The sequence below is a fragment of the Pygocentrus nattereri genome, chromosome 27, assembly GCF_015220715.1.
Source record: "Pygocentrus nattereri isolate fPygNat1 chromosome 27, fPygNat1.pri, whole genome shotgun sequence".
NCBI lineage: Eukaryota > Metazoa > Chordata > Actinopteri > Characiformes > Serrasalmidae > Pygocentrus > Pygocentrus nattereri.
The window spans coordinates 5,498,896-5,519,463 of record NC_051237.1 but is presented as its reverse complement, the minus strand read 5'-3'; the positions used below and the strand labels follow the sequence as shown (position 1 = coordinate 5,519,463).

At 39.2% G+C, this 20,568-nt stretch overlaps 1 protein-coding gene across 3 annotated transcripts in view; it reads right to left on the bottom strand.

The window, feature by feature from the left end:
* ripor2 (RHO family interacting cell polarization regulator 2) overlaps positions 1-20,568 on the bottom strand; it is an 87,502-nt gene that overhangs the window by 55,138 nt on the left and 11,796 nt on the right. The window contains exon 1 of one of the 3 annotated variants that reach the window (XM_037535377.1): positions 8,603-8,867. The exons of 1 other annotated variant lie outside the window; for it this stretch is intronic. In XM_037535377.1, the coding sequence (XP_037391274.1) occupies positions 8,603-8,678 (76 nt within the window). In that variant the 5' untranslated portion in view covers positions 8,679-8,867. Of the gene's footprint in view, positions 1-8,602; positions 8,868-20,568 lie in introns of those variants that run through there. One more of the 3 variants, XM_017693881.2, reaches the window with a different exon arrangement.

Sequence of the window (20,568 nt, the reverse complement as noted above, 5' to 3'; positions counted from 1 at the left end):
AGGACTACATATTCTACCACAACCACAGAAAATGAATCCATAGTTTGTTTTGTTTTATGTCCAGAGGCTTCACGGCCAGTGAGGAAACAGCACTGTTTTAGCAAACCAGCATTTGGCCTCCACATTGTTTCTTTTTCCCTGCTGTTCGAAAATAAAGAAAATAATCACAGCCTTTGTGAAAAGCACAACTTGTCAGGGCTAAAGTAGGTCAATGGTTACCTCTGTCATGAGGCGGTGAGACAAAAGTGCCATGCAGTCCCCATGGCCCACATGCACTAATGGCGGCTTCCTTGGGTGACGCAAGAATGCTGCACTGCAAAAAATGACATCTTGGAAAGTACAAGCATCTCCAATGTTGACAATATATGTGATATTTGTCCTATTTTTCATATATAAGGTTTATAACTTAAATATATTATATACAAAATTCAACTATTTTAAGCTGCACCCATTGCTGACACAGGTGTTAAATTGAGCACATAGGTTATATAATCTTGTATAAAGCATTGGCTAGGAGGATATAAACCCACCACCACTGAGCTGTGGAGCAGTAGATTGACAGGGCAACCTCCACTACCTTTCGGATAAGTTGGAATGATCCAGAACTAGTCATCCAACACCAGTCCCAGACATCACTTATACTCTTTTGGCAGCATGCCATCAAATCCTTCCAGCAATCTTCTAGCATCTAGCCAAAAGCCTTCCCAAAAGAGTAAAGGCTGTTACTGCAGCAAAAGGTACCTTAGGAAACCCAAATATTAAAATGTTACATTTTATTTACATAAAATGGCAGGAAATTCCTTCAAGCATTATTTCCTAAATTGAGCAAAAATATCTGCCAGAACAGTAAGGCCATTTAAAACAATTTCTTAAGCTAAATCTGTACAGGAATGATCTCATAATGCTTTATTTATTATGTATATATAAGGTTATGTACATGCTTTTACTTGACAAGATACAGTTCCTAAAAGAAAATGGTTCATTATCCTGGTCATGGAAGACCCCTGCCCTGCACATTTTAGTGTTTTTCTCCTGTAACATACCCACTTCAGCTTAGGGAGTGCTTGCTAGTGAGCTGATTAGTTGAATCACATGTGTTACGTTACATATCACATTTTGCATATTACACTGCAGTATGGACTTGTAATGGTGGTGTATTGGTTTTGGTGTACTATTTAGTATGTTAGTGTGTAGTTTTGGATGCAGCCTAATGTTCTGGGACCAGGTGTGGGAGCCATCGCAATAGATCCCTGATCACATGATCAGCTAAATCCCTTGCACAGTCATCTTTTCAAAATCTATTTATATTTACTACACATATGTAGTATGTATACAGTTGTCTTAATTCAGACTGACAACCACACACAGAAAACAGATATATTCTACTACAGTACACATTGTGCAGATTTACATCATTTAGATTCTGGTGAATTATTTCCCAATTATCCATGGTTAATCAATGAAAAAATATGACTTAGCTTGGGAACTCATCAGGCGTACTCTCTCCCTTTCTGTCTCTCTCTCTCTCTCTCTCCTTTCCCTTCATATCCCCCTTCAATTTATCTCTTTTTCTTTCTCCCTTTCCCTCTTCTACCCTCTCTCTCTCTCTCTCTCTCTCTCTCTCTCTCTTTATCTTTCTCTCTCTCTCCTCCCCCACTCTCTCTCTATTTCTCTCTTACATCTTTCTCTCCATCCTGAGGTATCACAGTGCTCTGGTTGCCTGGAGGACTGAGTTCTGAGCTGGCATGACCAGGCCGCGACTGAAGACATGCAAACACAAACTCGCCCCCAGCATCACATACTATCACGCTCACCCTATATATGCATGCGCACTAGAAAATGACCTTCCAAAACATGAACGCAAACTCAAAGACTGTCAACTACGCTTAATCAGCCTGAGAAAAAAAAGGGAAGAGCTTGTCTTTCATGTTTATGAAGCTGGGGGTGAAACTGGGGAAAGAGAGAACAGAAGCTGGGAGTGAAACTGGGAAAAGAGAACTGAGAGACCAGCCTATTGCTTCAGGTTACATAAAATGTTTACTTGAAAAAAAAAACATGGAAGGAGCAATTAGCGCCCACTTTATGCGAAGGCTCGGCTTATGTCAATACAGATTATAAGCACCCCTCCACCACACAGTGGTAACCACTCTAAAATCATTAACGTTCTGACACACTCTGGCTGGCACAGTAATGAAGCAGCTGCACTGGATCATCTGCCCTAATTTACTTCGCAAAATTCCTCAAACAAGCCAAAGTCTCAGACAGTGATGAAGTCTGAGGATATCAGGGGCCAGTTGTACTGACCACAGGGCTTTAATTGTCCAGAGGCAAGAGCATCACTATTATTCATCTATGGCTATGGACGCGCCACATAACGTGATGACTGAGCGTATTGTACAGCCATAAGGCTCAATGAGCCTATGTTAGTTCAGAGACATTGCTTATCCAAGGGCTTATAGATAGCATCACTAGCATCACTGGCTCACTGGCCTACACCAGTAAATCTCCTCTTCCATCCACGCCACTATAAGTCACAGATCACTCGACCAGGCGGTTGTGATGCGAAACCAGACGCCTGCTCAGCAAAGCTCTGCACAGACCCCTGAGAGGATACAGTTCCCTCAGCATTAACATGAGATGGGTCCACACCAAGGAGCAGCACAATAGTTGAGTTTGTGAAACCCGATATTGCTTTTTGCATGCTCCTCTGGCGGTTCAATTGAATGTGTCACCCATGGCCACAGCTGAATAAAGAATCAGTGTGAAATCGGTGGTTTCTTTAAGTCATCCATCAGATCCAGTACAGATTAAAAATCTATGACCTCATAAAAAAATTGATTCAATTAGGATTCTTAAGAGAACATTTAAATGCAGTGTGGAATTCCAAATTTCAAGTCAATTCTATTATTTTGGTCCAATTCAAAATTAGCACTCAGAATTAGAAATTTAGCCAGAATTGTTTTCTTTTGACCAAAAAAAATATATATAATAATGCAAACTTTATTAAATATCAATTAACTTTAACGATGCAGTTAAACACCTGTATTTTATATGTGGAGGTGTTACCCAATTTTCATCCAATATTCAATCACACTAGCTTAGTCTCTCTGTTCACACAATGGTAATAACCAGAGATGTTATAATGTGAGGAGACAGATTGCTGGTTGGAAAAGTTGGTAGAGGAATCTCATTATGTCACGTTTGTTTACACGGAAAGTTCTGCTCTTTAATTAAAAGAGCCAATCTGCTTGCTGCTGAAGTCATGAGTGGGAAAACTCCCCTCAGCTGTGGAGATCTGCGCAAGTGCAGTAGCTAGAACAACAACAAAAAACATTTTGTTTGTGTATTGTTGAGGCAACTCTACAAACTATTTAAATTGTTTTTCAGATATTTTCAGTATTTCTGTAATTATGGTGTGATTCTGGTTAGCCCCAGTGAGCTAACTGTTTAACCATGCAAACTTTGCAATGTAAAACATTTTTTGCAACATTTTTTCCCCTCCCAAGGGGAAATGGTGAAGCCAAATGGATGATGGTGTGTTAAAACTGGTACTGAAATGGGCAGTAAACCTTTCTCTCCCAGAGTTAAGTGTGATGGTGACTTTTTAACCTGCTGTTTCAGAAATATTGGGGGAGAAGATTAGCATCAAGAGAACATCCACATTTACAGCTTGCACACAGCAAAACCACAAATTGCAGGTGTGGACTTCGGGACAGACGGTTTAATTGTGCTTGGAAAAATCGAGGAGCGAGTAGAGAGGTGACATTCAGAGTAGAGAGAGGCTTTCATGCACCCATGAAAAGTGAAACAGAATTGAAAAGTGAAATGTCAGCCTATAAAAGGATAGAATTGTTTAAAATGAGCAGATTAATAAACTCAGTAACAACTGATGAAAGTGAGCAGCATCTCACAGTGTTAACTGAGGGAGTAGCTGAGACATAGGAAAATATGCAAGGAAAGGAAACAAGTATGCACACTAAAATATATGAGATGCACCTATGGATGGCTGTGGCATCATTGGAAATCTACACATTTTTCACACATCTAAAATCCAGACAGCATCACTTGACAAAAGCAGCAGCTCAAGCCAAACATTTCATATACATTTATAGTCAGCAGCCCTCACTTTACCCAGGTTTATGTTCCTCATTTGTGACTGATACACCGCATCAATACAGAAAGAGAGCATTGACAAGTGACACTGCTATATAATCAACACAGACTGTTTTCCTAATACCTTATACAAGTGCTTGGATTGTCTGAGACTGAAAAGGTGATGAGGCCTGGAGCTGCTAAAGATGTGGTGATAAATATCTGTGTCAGTAACTTCAGCAATGTGGAGATAGATGGCTTCTTTCACAGCTTTGGTATGTCACCATTCTCCAGCACAGGTCAGCACAGTTCGCAAAATACTTGGCTTATTGCAGCACAAGTTGTGAACAGAAATGAGGCAACAGAATTCATGCTCCAACTTGCTTGTAGCAAATATAATATTTTGATTTACAGGCTGCCCACCTTGTGGCAAGAGAATAGTTTCAAACAGTGGAAAAGTTGATTCCTTGAATTCCTTGATTCAAATACACACACCATTTAGACATTAATAAAATGCATTACATCAACTCAATTTTCTCCTTCAGTTTATTACTTCATTAATTGTGGAATGTGGAAATCAGTGGAAGTCTCAGGGCTTTCTATGCCTGCAGAGAAGTCATTTCTGAAGAATATCAGTAATTTATAGTTTTTTTTATTTAATCACCAGGCCCATTGTGTTTAAATTCAGCAAGTATTTTAATAATATGAATTGTGAAGCCTTAATTGGAAAATAAAGGGTTAAAAACAGAAAATTGTCAGGATAACATTTCTCTCCATCACCATATCTAGGTAGATACAGCCAAGCTAGCTTTCTAACTGGTTTAGCCTTCAGGAGCTGGACAAAAAGCCCTACGTGTTAGATCAACTACCAACATAATTAGTGGAAAGTGGAATCCACCCATCATATTTTGATTTCCAGTGCGGATTCTACAAAAAAAAATGTCATTCTAGGCCTTCTGGAGGTTCTAGATACTTCACTGACTAGAAATATAAGCAGTATGCTAAGCCATTTCAGCCAGCTGTTAGAGCTGTGCCAGCGCTCTCTGCTCTCATAAACTGCAACATACAAGGGAAATATATATGTTAATATTTCAAATAAAACATACATGCTTTAAATGTATTTGTTTAATCTAAAATGGCCAAAAATGTTCATCTGCACAAGTATTACCTTAGCGCTAACACAGTGTTAGGATTCCTATAATGGTGCTAGCATAAATCAGCTTTATTGTAGGGTTTAGACATTTATGGCACAGGATCAAGGCTCCAATTTGACTATAAATGATGCACATGCTTGAATCAAGTAAATTCAATGCATTGCTTTTTGTCCGTGTAGTGTCTGGGGCAATATAAGACCTGCATTATGTGCAAAACATAGTTCAGGATAGGGATAGGGACTTTCCCTCCCAGTGAGGATCTTCAAGTGACCCCATGACCTGCTTTCTCTCCCCCACCTTAGCTAATTTGATAAGATCAGTAGGGTGATCAAAGTTCATATTCCAGATCGTCCCCCTTCAAGCCTTCTGGCAGTATCTCCTCTGGACCAAGGAACAAGCTTTCCTCTTTCCACAGGAACTGCAGGCAGCCTCGTGCAAAAAACCCTCTGAATAACTCATGAAGTGCCCACAAACAGGAGTCAAAGGCCTCCATTGTGTGTACTTTTCACACAATAAAGCTGCCTTAAAGCCTCCCTCCTTTTTTACTTGGCAAGATTGAATTAGGTTAATGAAAAAAGTTTCTGCACTCTTAAAGTTTGCAGGGGGAGAGGGAGTGAGCTGAGTTCAGTGGGACTCGGTGGCTGGCAGGCTATTGATTATTAAAGGGTAGCGTGAGGAAGTCTCTTGAGCCAGTTCCTCAGGTTTGAGCAGGAGGAGAAAACGTGTCCCAGAGGACACTTCAGATATGACTGTGAACCATACACTTGTGTCTTGGGTTTGCATACATGCCTAAACAGGCTGAAAAACTCTAAGCTGGCATAGAAGTATTTCAACATTTTCATCCGACTGTCAATGATCTACAGAGGAAACCCAGTCATACGGTATCAGAACATGAAGTTGCTCTATAGTGTCTTCATTTAACCTGACAGCTGACAAACACTTCCATACTCTAAAAATGAAGGCACCTAAATTAACTTAGGTTTTAAAAATATTATTGTGTTACTGCATTCTGTCTATCAGTGACTTTTATTTTGACACAACACTGAATAATAGTATAAGGCAGAGGTTGCCACTCTTCCATGCTCCATCTGTTGTTTTGTTAGTTTGCCCTTTTAAAATTAGTAGCCAAGTCCATTGGCTCAATACTAAATGTAAGATTGCTTCACTTGTGCAAAGACTTTCACCACCTACATCTTCCACGCCTTGCAATAATAAACCACAGGAAGTTGATCACTGTGTGTTCTTAGTTCTGTTGTTAAATTACCCAACAACGTTAAATGGCTTAAGATATCCTATATCATTTTTATTTTGTTTTTTTGTTGTTGTTGTTGTTTTGCATTGTAAAAATACATTTGCGTGAATTTTGTCCTGTTTTAACCCTTTAAATAGTCAGGGCCCATTTCACATGTCTATAACTGAAGTTCCTATAGTTACTGAATAAGAAGCCCTAGCATGTATTAAGCCTGGGATTTTAAGTGGTTAACATTATTTTCAACATATATTTATTTTATATATACATATATACATATATATATACATATATATATATATATATATATATATATATATATATATATATATATATATATATATATATATATATTATAACATATATTTATATTTATACTTGAACTACATAAATATTCATACCCTGTTTGTCATCATAACGATTGAATGACCCTTAACTGTACTTCATACACCTCGTTTACAAAAACGGTTCTCTAAAAAGACATTTTTAGAAAAACACATATTTTTGCATAGCTAGTCTATAAAGACTGACATGTCTGTAGCAGTGGACTTCCAGAAATATACTTTGACCAAGCTTATGCTCCCTCTGACACATCTCTCTCTCTCTCTCTCTCTCTCTCTCACACACACACACACACACACACACACACACACACACACACACTCAGTCTTTTCCATATTGTATGGCTGAATGGAGAGTTGGGTCATTGGGTTCCACTGAGCAGTGGACACACAACATCATGACAGTTTCTACATTTGAAGAACTGTAAGCATTGACAGAGATGAGATGCCACTGATTCATTACTTTAACAGTGACCCAAATCATTTGCAAAACATATAAAACATTATGTATTGCAAAGCCAAAGCATTGCACAACATCATATCTTAGATGTTCATGTGTGGTGAGTTTCCATTTCACAACTCTTTCTGTAATTCTTGGCACTGTACCATTCTGTGACCTTAGAGGAACTATGAAAATTAAACTGAGAACACATAAACAGTTAAGATGACACAGTGTTTCATATTGCATTATTCCCAGTTTGATGGTGATTTAGCAAATTATTTGGCACACTAATTGTGCCTGCAACCCACACAAGCTGCATTTCTCCCAGTAGAGCAGTATGTGTGGTATTCTATCCTGCATAGTGAAGAGCAGATAGAGAAGCTCATTTGAACTGCCTCATCTGCCTCATGGCCATATTTCCATGCTACATGCTCATGCACATAGTGACAAATTAGCATTTTATTCATCTAGATAAATAGGTCATCCAAAGCATTGAGACGCAAAGCAAAGTTCTTTTCTATGTAGCGCTACGCACATTGTCATACTTCACAGCATGAAGTATGGCATTAGATGACAACATAAACCATAGGTTGATGTATTTAAGCTCATGTTATTTCCAGTTATGGCATAAAGAAGTGATGCTAATAATACCGCACATCATCCACCAGTGCACTTTGCTTGTTTTTAGGCAGTGGGGAATTATACAAGAACACCCACACAACACATTCTGCATTCTGCAGATGACCAAACATGATGAGCAACGCTACAAGCAGCAGAATAAGTCCTGCACATATGAAAATGATCATTTACACTCTTAAAATAAAAGTTCTTAAATGATTCTTAGTTTGGATGCTTGGATCTAGGACAAGGGAGCCCAAATGTTTCGCCCTGGATGGGGTGGAAGGTTTATGGTGGGCCACGAGTCAAAAAGACAAAACAGTACACAGATGAAGGAGGAAGGTAGGCTTTTAAAATGTATTTTATAACACTGCTCTATATTTTGTTAAAGACTGCAAAAATATTCATTAACAAAAATGGTTCTTGGAAGACCCAACCCATGAAAGGTTCTTTAAGGAACCAAAAGTGCTTTATCTATAGCATCCCTCTGTAGAACCTTTCTTGGAGTATTTATTTTAAGAATGTAAATGCAAAAATCATATCAGTCTTTCTTTGGTGAGGCAAAAAAGATTTAGACCTAATCTCATACATGTTCTGAAGCCCGTTCAGTCCTGTTCTCCTCAGAGTGCCCATTGTCCCCTTAACTATTGCTCCCACTTTGCCACCCTTTTACTGTGTCACCCCACTCACAATGCCATAACCCTACCATCGAAGAAGACATCCTCCGCCTCCTCGCGCATCAGTTCATTCAGGCCATCCTCCGTGATGTCGCACAAGGCCATCCCTTCTCCCCCGCTCTCTGTTTCTTCCCCTTCAGTTAAGCTGCCCTCCTGAGTTATGGACTATGCTAGAAAAACTCAATCTGCGTTTGGATGCTCTTCCTCGGGCCGTTCTGAAGCTGGATGTCAGCTGGAGCCTGAGCAGGGACTGCGCTTCTGCTCACTGCACACGGGCGATTGTGAGCGAGTGTGAAACAGAGAGAGAGCCCACACCACCCAGGCCTGCTTTCATCAACAGGATGATTTCATAATCTCCTGTGCAAGTGTTGAGAAGTGGAGAAGCACACTCTGAACGGGTGTGTGTGGGTGAGGTGTGTGTTGTTATGTTGAGAATATGGCAAATGTGGCATGTGCAGTGCAAGGCAGGATGAAAGCCTGTGAGCACGCCAAACTCTGGTGACTAAACAGCTAAACTAGCATGTTAGCATCAGCAGGGGTGAGGTGAGAGGTGCTAAAGTGGCCTGTGTTTGACCAACGTTTGCTATGAGCTGACAGAGCGATCAACACTTTAGGGGAGCTCCGAAGACATGGCTATTTTTGCCATTTAATCTACCCCTTTTCTTTTAATAATCTGACTTTTCAGTGCTGTTGCTGAATTTATTTGATATGTAAACAACGTGATCTAACAAAGTTGAAAATATGATTAATTTATTTGTCTCACAAGCTACAACTGTGAACAAGCAAACATGTGAATGGGAGTATGAGTCACATGCCAGCAGTGGGTGGGGTTTAGAACCTGTAAATATGTGTATGAATAGATGCTTATAAAATATATAAATATAAAATATCACAATATACCCAGCAATAAAGGAAGCTTGATGTATACTTTATACAGTATGCTGAAAGCATTGAATTTTCTGGGTTTTTTTTTGCTAGAAGTACAATCATGCCAGCATGATATGATGTCACTCAATACCAGTCAAAAATAAAAAAACTCTAGCTAAGTTTACAAATATCATGTTCAGGTATGTTTAATTAACAAAAACCTGCGATTACAATTCAATTACGATAAATTGTGCAGCCCTGTTTGGGCTACATCTTTGTCCTTGTCCCTCAGCTTCATGGCTTTAGAATACATGTCCAAGTGATAATTCACTTTAGGTTTGGGTAAAAATAATCTGTCCTAGCACAACTTTATTTAACTCTCTGCACACAGGAAGTACTGTGGTGGCTTGCTACGGGCCCAAACCCACTCCCACCCCAGCTGGTGGAGGGTATTAGTCAGTGTCTCACTGAATTCAAACACAGCGAACAATGACGTATGCCAATCCACTGAGACAGGCTGAAATAGTAACTAGGCTGCAGTGGTTTGATTTAACTTGTACATTCTACATTCTTCCTCTTCAATTTTTTGTGCACCTCCCTTAAACCCCGACGGAATAGACCTAACAGCAATCTCATTAGCCGAGGGGCCGGTTCAGACAGCCACAGCCATATAACAGCAATTATGCACCCTAGGACCCACGTAAAACACGCTCCAAATAGGGGAGTAAAAATAGAGCCAGACAGCGGTCACATTTTTAGGGGAAACTTTGATAACTGTGTTCCCACACATGTATGTATGTGTAATACATCAATGAACTCCCTATGCACATTAGAGTGGAGAGTACTGGACTGTGTGTCCAGATACACACTCTAGTTAGGTTCAGGCTGGCTTTTGGCCCCGGCCTGTAGTAGTTGGGCGGTGCCACAGAGGCCTATGGGCATGAATAATGGAGGACAGAGGGGTAACAGGAGCCCTAAGGCAGCCGGGAAGAACCACAAATGTAGATTAAAGATAACCTACAGCAAAATAAGTATCTTCTAACATTTGTGATAAAGGCCTGGTTCTCCAGTCCAAATGTTAGTGATAGAACGATTTCAAGAGCAATTTCAAAAAGTATCAGAAAAAAAACTAAAATAATGTTTAAAACAATGTATTAATTGTTTACCCATGTATGCAAATTGGTTCTGAGTCTCTCATTTGCTGTCTTAGTAAAGTGGAAGGGGAGGGGGTGGGGCTTAGAACCTGTAAATATGTTTTTTACGTGCCTAGTAAATGTAAAATGCAAGGCAGAGTTAAAATGTATAGTGTAATTGGCTTCTTAGTATATCAGGATTGCCCAGTCAAGTTATATCCATGTAAGGCTTTATCTATACAGTAGAATTCTTCTCTTGTATCATACACAAGTTTTTAATTCTTCTATTGAGTTAGTGGTTAAGGTGGTCACAAACACACACACACACACAAACACAAACACAGCCACAGCCATATAACAGCAATTATGCACCCTAGGAGAGCCATTTTTGATGTTTGAGTCATACAGTACATTAAAAAAGATTATATATTTATAGTGTTTTATGTCACAATAAATGCATGAGCAGGGTCTCTGCTGTCTCTTGTGTTTCATAGAGTGCTTATTATGTGAACTATTACTCACAGAACCAGTGAGAGTAAGCAACTCACTCACACACCTGCTATTACTAACACATCCCACCCACAACAGACTGCCAGGGCAACAGCACTGCATTCCACATCAGCAAGCAAACCACTGAACATTTCAACCTGGCCATATCAAAACCTCACAAAATGTTTATTATAATACAATTTACAATACCAATACAATACTAATACCAATTAAAAAGGTTCAGAATTACTTGGAATAAAAACTTATATTATAAGTTATGTTATATTCATCTATATTAAGGCACTACAGGTGAACAGAATCATTTTGTAAAACAATGTCACAATGACTTTTTCCCAGTTTATTACTTATATGCTTATAGGCAATGAGAAGCAAGCTAAAAAGACAAAAATTGCTTCTACCTGTAGCTTTTTGCCTTAAAGTTAAGAATGTGTTTTTCCTTCTACTATAAACTTTCCATTTTAGAGGTGCAAGGTTCTGTTAGGACAGCAATAATTTACACTTTCCTTAAAAAAAACAAAAAAAAAAACAGGCAAGGAAGGTCACATGTTGCCTTGAGATCAAAACGTGAATGCCTTGCACAGCAGGAGAAAAGACCCTGGCCACTTATTCAGCCTTCCTTTCTATACATAAATACCAAACCGAAAACTTCACCTGTTCCATTTTTTTCTCTACTCTCATAGTCACAGCAACAAAGCACAAAGCTCCCCAGGGGACCGGCCTCCTTCCATTAAATGACCACACCAGTCCTCACAAACAGACTGCCCTCCACTGAAACCTTGCTCACCAACAAACAAACACATCGGTGTTCTCAGCAACGCTCCCTGAGCAACGTATTGGCACTGTCCTTCCTGGCACTCTCTTACACAATGGACTTTTCCAGTCAGACAAGAAGGCTCTCAGCGTCCTACGTTCTGCACGCTGCAACAATACAGGTCACTGTTCGGGCACAACTGCGCTGCCTGGCCTCCTCTGAATGTCGTAGTAGCATTCATAGAAGAACATGATGTGTTCTCTTTCATTAATGCTGATGGTTGGAGGAAAAGAACATGGAAGAATCTATTCTTTTTTGTCCTTGGTTCAGAAGTACAGTTCTGGGAAAACGTTTAAAAGAGAATTCACTGATTTTTCAAAACTTCTGAATCATTCAGCTGTTGAGATGTAAGCAAAGTCATTCTGAGTTGTCTGATGTGAAACGGCTCATTGTAAAGAAACTGACCAAGTTGGATTTATTTACAGTGGTGGTGATAAGAATCAGGAGGCCTGATGTCTATGACAAAAATATAGCCATTTGATTTACTATGCATTGCAACCAGTGAGCCTACATGTCTTCTTTGTTTTTGTAATGTAAAATTTGATTGATGCTGAAAAAAAGTGTTAATTTGAAAACAATTATTTTCTTTAGCTAATAATTTGCTTTACAACACTCTGCATGCACTTCTTATTATCAATGTATTTAATGGCTTAGGCACCACTACTGTTGCAACTTCTGTGAAGTAGTGTTTCTTGAACAATTAAACTTTTTTGATGTATGGTTCATACAGCTACCGCTGTGATTCTGACTCAGCATGTTTCTCCAGAATGGAGCATTTCAAAAATCAATGGAATTCCCTTTAAACTGAAATTATGTGGAGGGTTTATTATTATTATTATTTAAGTTTCTTCACACTTATATCTCACACATATATTTCATTACGCCCTTACATCCCTTACATCTCATTTCCAAAATTGGTTCTTCAAAGATTCTTTAAGGAACCAGAAATGGTTGTTCTATGATATCACCCCAAAGAACCCTTTTTGAAACTTTAGTTTTTAAAAGTGTGGCAGAGATTCTGGCCAGAGTATTTGCTGAGTAAATTTGGGTATGACGTGGGCAGTTTACTTCTTCATTGCTGCTTCGTCTCTTGAGCTTTCTGTCTTCTTTGAACAAACAATGGAAGACAAACTGTGCGAAATTTTGAAATTGTTCTGGGTTGCCAGGGAAACAATAACGAGGGCATGGCGGTGCAACTCTGGCAGGCTTGCATGTATCATCTGGTATAAGATTTGCATTAATAAGATCTGCAATGATTTTACACAAGGCCAACTGAACACTTACCTTCCACTTTACGACCTACACCTGCCTTACACATCTTTATATATATTTAATGTTGCTCCCTTATATAGATATAGATATACCTACATTTCTGTCCATTTTTCTACAACATTGGAACACAGCCGCATCACTTTGTGTAAAAATTCCATGATAGATGGACCAATAGAAATTTTTGCTTTCTTCCATGAGATCGCTATTTTAAAGATATTTGTTTTACTTTGGATAGTGACAATAATATATAAGAAACTGAAGTCCATCTGTGGCTGCAAAATGTGTCAGCCATCCTTTAACCCAGTTGTAATTGGTCAGTTTTTGACAACAGGACCACTGTTGACCAGATCATATATTGGGTGGGGGGCCATTCTCAGCACAGCAGTGACACTGACATGGCTGTAACATGGTAGTGGCTAGGCTGCTAGGCTGAGAGTGGTCAACCCCAAAGTATCCTGCCAAGAATGGCTCTGTGGTTAAAATGTGACCACTGAAAAGTCTGTTAGTGTACAAGTTACAGTATGTGCACCACTAAGGTGGAGCTACAAGGTTATGGGATTTCCAATAAAGTGGGAAGTGAAAGTACATGTTTCCTGGTAATCTACTCCATCAATCTTTCAAGGCTAGTGAGTGTCTTCAACTCAGAAAAAAAATACACTAGCGATACCGAGAAGATTCTTACTGAGTTCGCAAGCAAAAGATTGCGCTGTATGAAAGATGAACAGAGAAATAGAACATTCATCTTATCAAAACATCACAAGAAAACATGACATTTAGCATTTTAGCTGTGAATTCAGAGTAAAACCCTCACATTGATGTGTCAACATTTTCACCAAAATGAAGAATAACAGCTAGCCTAGACAAGTACCACTACATGGAATAGGAAATTATAGTTTCTGCTAGTGTTTTGGCTGCAGTCTATTGAGTGCACTTGTGCTGTAACCAGAGCACTTAGCTAGTTCCTACAAATTCTAGCTGCCACTGCTTGTTTGTTCCAAAACATTTGTATGCCAGCACCTGTTTACTTCACAGACTGTTTTTGAGTTGTACTGCATCTGCTAGCTGAAAGGGGACAAGGTGACTGCAACGTGACAAACAGCTGTTAGTCTAAAGGATGATAAACAGCACGCCGCTGCAGGCCTACAGCAGCTTTCACTCTGACTTCTGCTTTCAGCTCACAGACTGTTTTTCATATCCCTCAGGAGTTTACCAGGATAAGGAGTGACTAATCAAGACGGCTGCATATGAACTCAGAAATACATTTTAAAAACCCTTTACAGATTACTTAGCAGTTGGCTTAGTAGACACAGTTTAGTTGCATAAACATATACTAATACTATAATACTTTAATATATTCATTTTATTGTTAATTATTATTATTATTATTATTATTATTTTATCACAAGTAAAAAGTACAACAAATAAAACAATTAACATTTTTATTGCTCAATTTTAGCAGATATAAAGCAAATATAAACACAAACCCACAGTGACCGGGCAGGGCAGTGGGTGGGTGCTTTGTGGTAGACCACAGCATTTGCTCCTATACCAACAGGTGATCAGAGAAAAGAGAAGTAAATGCAACAGAGAAAAGGAAGAGCAGAGTAAGACTGGTATTCAGTGTATATCTCAAGTCTAAATTGGCCAAGCATTGGGTGTGGCTCAGTGGTGCTAAAAGTTCAGTCTTACCCCACATCCTGCGAAAAAGCATTGAAGTGTGGCCTAATGTGCCTGCTGTGGTAACAGTGTAACTGGCGCTGGAGTCGTGGGAAAAAAAAAACATGCCCAGTGCATGTACCCACTTCAGCAGGACATCTTTACACCTGTGTGGATCCTTGATTTCCTCTCTGCCTCTCTGATTTACTGCCTGGGGGTGGTATTAGGGGAAAGTGCCTATTATTTGCTGTTTATAAAACAAATAGTTCTATGACAAAATCTGATTGGCTGTACCACAAAAAGTCATAACCATTTTAACACTATAATGTTGCTATTACAGCTATTACGGCCATTGTACTGTTCATAGAATAAGAACTATAGCATAATGTTAGCCAACTACATTGCTAGATAGAAGAATTGTTCAGTCTGATTGAAGTAAAAGTGAGAGAGCATGATGGTCTTATTTCACCACTAGCCCTTTTTCCATTAGCATCCATATAATTTTCCACCTGCTTTGGAGGACTTGGAGAAATATTTTTGTCTTCATTAGTGAGCAAGTAGGTCAACATTTTACAAGTTTGTATATTGTGTTTAAGCGCAGGTTTTTATAGTGACAGTTGTACACAATTTTTATATCAGGAAAGCTGCAGTTTTCCTGACCAGGGCTGGACCCTGATTACTAGAGATAGGCCTTCAGTTTAGATCATAAATGTCAAAACCAGGTCAAAAAACTCTACAACAATGCTTTTTTCTGCTGGCAACCTTATGGGATTGTGGTAGTCAGCACTAAGCTAACAGCAATTCACAAGCATTTTTGGCACACTTTGGTAACATATATTAGCATATATTTTACCTTGTAGCAGTTTTACAGTAACTTAGAGCCTTAACATCGAGCTGCTGCTTTACCCCCCTGGCTATAAATGCATTGGTCTGACACTCATATTCACAGTTAGTGACATATCTAGGACTTCCAGAAAACCTAGCATGGCACTTTTTCCCTAAATTGTATCCACCCATTCTAAATCAGAGTGTGGTTGGTTGATTCCACTGGCGTTTCCTAATTATGTTGGAGGTTATTCCGACAATGGGAGGGCTCACTTGGCTATATCTACCTAGATACTGCAGAGAAAAAAAAATGCTGATTAGATAATTCAGGATTATCCAACAAGCTTAACAATGAAAAACAGAATGACAATAATACTTGCAAAGTTTAAATCCTACAAGCATCATGATTGTTTTAAACAAAAATAAACAAAAAAATTATACACTTATGTTTTTTTTTCCCCCAAAGAACTCATTGGGCTTCCTCTAAAGGCCTAGAAGGCCTTGAGGGTTCCCCACAGCAGGAGGTTCTCTCCTCTTTTCTTGCTATTGCTCACTAGCAGCTCTACAGAGAGTCATAACATTTTACACACAGACACTGTCCAAGTAAATGACTTGATTTATATTACACCCTCTGGGCTGGGACTGCTGGGTTGGGCTCCAGCACCGCCCACTCACTCCTCCCCACCCCCTCTGGGCTGGCCACTAAGGGGGCTGGAAAAAGGCTCTTCAGTTCTAGCTCAGGAAAATTAGATCACAGAGAGTACATTTTTATCTTTTGACTAAATAGGCACAACAACATATGTAGAATGACCACAACATATAAATTTGAGACCAGATGAAAAATATGCACCATTACACTCTTCTTCATCATAAGCCAGGTTAAAATACCTCAGTTTCATAGGCCAAGTTCTGTCCACTCTCTCTAGCTCACAGTTTATGCTAAGCATGTTGGGAACAGCTTGCTCCTGGATTTCTTGGGAAACTATGGCTTAACTTCAAGTGAGAGATTCTCATATGGTGTTCCAGAACTTCAGACAAGAGGCTGTTTTCCGGTCTATCTACATGAGAATGTGCCTCCTACCCCCCACTCATTCAGCACAGCCAACCCGGGCAGCTTGGCATTCCCCAATGGGCCCACATGTGTGCTGCTTTCAAAACACCCAGGAGCCCGGGGAACACCATAGTGTCCTCTGTCAACAGGAATTTCACGCCCAATCCCATTAGCATGGATCGGTGAGCCATCAAAACCCTGAGACCCCCTCACAAATTACTTTATCATAGTCATCAAGGCCCATGGTATAGCGGTGTTGTGGTGGGAAAGGATCACAGTAACACTGTTAAAGGAATTTTTATAGCTATATGGCATATGGCTTGTACTAATCAGCATTTGTTATGCTGTATGGCTTTCTGAAAAGTCCTGTCACCAAACTGCTATTTTGGGTTTATCGCTTGTTTGCTTTATGATTTATGAGCTTCAGATTGTAGGTAATGTGCATAGAAGCTGTTATGCAGCATGGCCTGCAGGCTGTTGTTGAGGATCAGGATTACTTGGAGGCTCTGCTGGTGTGACTCACTTGTGACTCTGTCTGTTCTCAGAACCGACACATATGGAGAACCCACTACAGCTTTTTAAAGGAATAGTTCACTAGGAAATTTATACAAAAAAGTATGTCACGTGTGTGATGATTTTGTCATGCAGTTTGCACAATGCTTATTGCTTCAGTACTGCTTGTTAACGACAGTAGACACCTACATAAAGTGCTAGACTATGTCTTGGCTGATTAGCTACCCATATGGAAAAAAATATATGGATGTATATTTTGGTCTATTTGAAATACATTCCAAATACATTGCTGTGCATTCCAAAATATATTCTAAGCATTAAAAGATTTTTCAGAATATTTGGTTGTATTAACCAAATATATTTTAAAATACATTTGTTTTGAAGTGTATGGAGAAATATTAGACATGAAAATGTTCCATACAAAAATAAACATAAATCCAGTTATGACTTGATATCTTGTGTACTTGAAATACATTTTAGTTCTGTAACCTTAGTTAAAACTATATATAACTGAAAAAATATAACATACAAATAAATCGCTGTTGTCAGAAGAAAATCTTGTGTCTCTATTTTTATAGTTTTTCAGTTTTTCTTTACATAATTTGAGAATGCATGTTGCCCTTTATACTGTGTGTAAATTTAATGATGAATGGATGAAAAGAAATGGCCCTAAATGATTTGGAAAGAAGTTTAGTTCCATTGACATTAAAAGTAAAGCAGGTTTTTTCCTTCTTCTGTTTTCTTCCATCCATTTTCCATCATTTGCTTAGAAAATGGATGGATGGATGGATGGATGGATGTTTTCTTCCAACAGTGAAATGCATTTTAAAAACATACTGAACATGTTTATACACTGCAAAAATATTTCTGATAAATACACATTTTTACATGTGGATCATTTCGGGTAAGAAGGGAAATCTGGATAAATTGGGGAGAGAAACAGTTTATTTCTGAAATATCACTTTCTGTAATTATTTAATTACACTCTGCCCTGCACCTTCCTGTTTACAGCAAGTGCATCATGGCCTAATAGCAGTTTCAGCCGATTCACACAATCTCACGTAATATTTCCATCTCTTGCAACACCGTATACACCACCACAAAAACAAAGGCATGAGCAAAATGACCATGGAAATATTTAACCACGTTAATGCATTATACATACATGCAGTAAACAAGATAATAAGGCTTTCTTTGGCTCATGCCATTATCTGTTCTGCTGGTGCTGGGAGGGCATAGTTGAAAGAATCCTCTTGCGGCTCTGCTGTTCAAGGCACAATCCTGTCATTTAAAGCCAAGGCCACAGAGGCTTACTGACAATGTGATCAAAGTCTTCAAAGCACATCAGAAAGAAGCTGCTGCTTCCTGAGAGCGCATTACAGAGGCTTTGTCTGGGGCAAAGTGTAAATGGACTGTTTTACTTGTAGAATCCTGGATTGCAATAATCAGGCCCGCTTCTTATAATGGTCCTCCTGCAACACAGGCACAAACATACCTAAACTCCCCGACTGGCTCAAATGTAAAATGATGGCCTATCATCATCTAAAGAAAGTGTTTTCTCTCCAAGACAAACAAGAAATCAGTGGAATAGAGAGGAAGAGAAAGGAAAATAAAGGCAGAGAGAAAGAAGTGGGCAGTGCAGTAAAGAGCGAGGGAGTGAGGGTGAATCACTGCAACTCTCCGCTTGCACTGGTGCTCTCTGCTGCACGCTGACGCTCCTGCTTTAGCACAGGAGAGGCGTGTTGCCATGGAGTGGGAAGATGTTCTGCCTGCAAAAGCCCATTACAAATCAGGTTAAAGGACTAAATAGAGAGGGAGAGAGAGAAAAAAGAGAGAGAGAGACAGAGAGAGAGAGAGAGAAAATGTTGAGGGAGGGAGGGGGAGGGAGAGAGGGAAGCAGAGAGAGAGGGAGAGAAAGAAAGAGAAAAAGAAAATTTTGGAGAAGAAGAGAGGGGGATGGAAAGAGGGAAGAAGAGAGAGAGGGAAAAAGAGAGAGAAAAGCAAGAGTGAGAGCGAGGGAAACAGAGAGAGAGAGAGAGAGAGAGAGAGAGAGAGAGAGAGAGAGAGAGAGAGAGAGAGAGAGAGAGAGAGAGAGAGAGAGAGAGAGAGAGAGAGAGAGAGAGAGAGAGAGAGAGAGAGAGAGAACGGGCATGAGAAAGAGAGAGAAGCAAAAAGAGAGAAAGCGAGACAGACAGAGAAAAAGGAGCAAGAAAAAGGCAGAGAAAATGAGAGACAGAAAGAGAGAGACAGGGAAAATATAGCTGGTCAAAAACTGAATCATAAAATATGCGCAATATATTCAGTTCATAAGTGAATCAGGGTTTGTTCAACACTATGCATGTAAATCAGAGTGAAAATGTTGATGAAAACCCTCCTGATGAATAATGTCTATCCTGAAAACTGCTATAAATAGAAACTATGAACTATGAAGTGGCTGCCACCGGCACTTCTACTACACATGAAAAACACAATGTATGCAGCTCAAACAGAATTTTAAAAGAATATTCACCAAAGTTGCTCTGATTTGGAATGTAATGCCAAGCAATGATGGTGTGGTCAGTATAATCCTACATAAAAAGATCTGTAAGAGCATTCAGGGATGTCAAGCACAATTCATACCAAGTCTCAGTTTGAAATTATAGCAGTGACCAGTTTAAACTCTGTGAGGTACAGTCAGAGGGTTTTGCTTTATTACAGTAATTCAGATTTTATCATCCAGCTAGAAAACTTCCCACAGGGTGTGTCATATTTTGAGGCCTGTGAAACTCTGTGAGAATGGAAAAAACCTTTAAAATAGCAAGTATTGCAAAGTTTCCTCATTTCTTGTTCAGTTTTCCTGAAGCTCATCAAGTGCAACCTTTACATTACAAAACATTATTCTTTCAAAACTCCAAGAAGCAGTATCCGATGAGTTATGGGTTTTACATTACATTTCAGTGTTGAGAATCCGTAATGATGAATAAATGAAAGCATAAACGAATGAACTGAAATCGCTTAGCCGCAATTTATTCACTTTATTCAATAATCATTACTTCTCAAGATTCTTTAAAAGGGTTTTTACAAAATGATACTAATAAATAATAATAATAATAATTAAATGACAAAGTTAATATCTAAATACAGAATTGTTTACAGCTGTGGTGATAGGAACCAGATGCCTGTATAAGCTACCTCACACAAATTTATTACATTATTAACATAGTGCTTGACGCCTGAGACATTGTTTTATGAGAGATTTGTGACAAAACCTTATACTAAAACACACACACACACATCATCTAAACCGCTTATCCACATGGGTCGCGGTGGGTGCTAGAGCCTATCCCAGCTGTCATTGGGCAGAAGGAAGGATACACC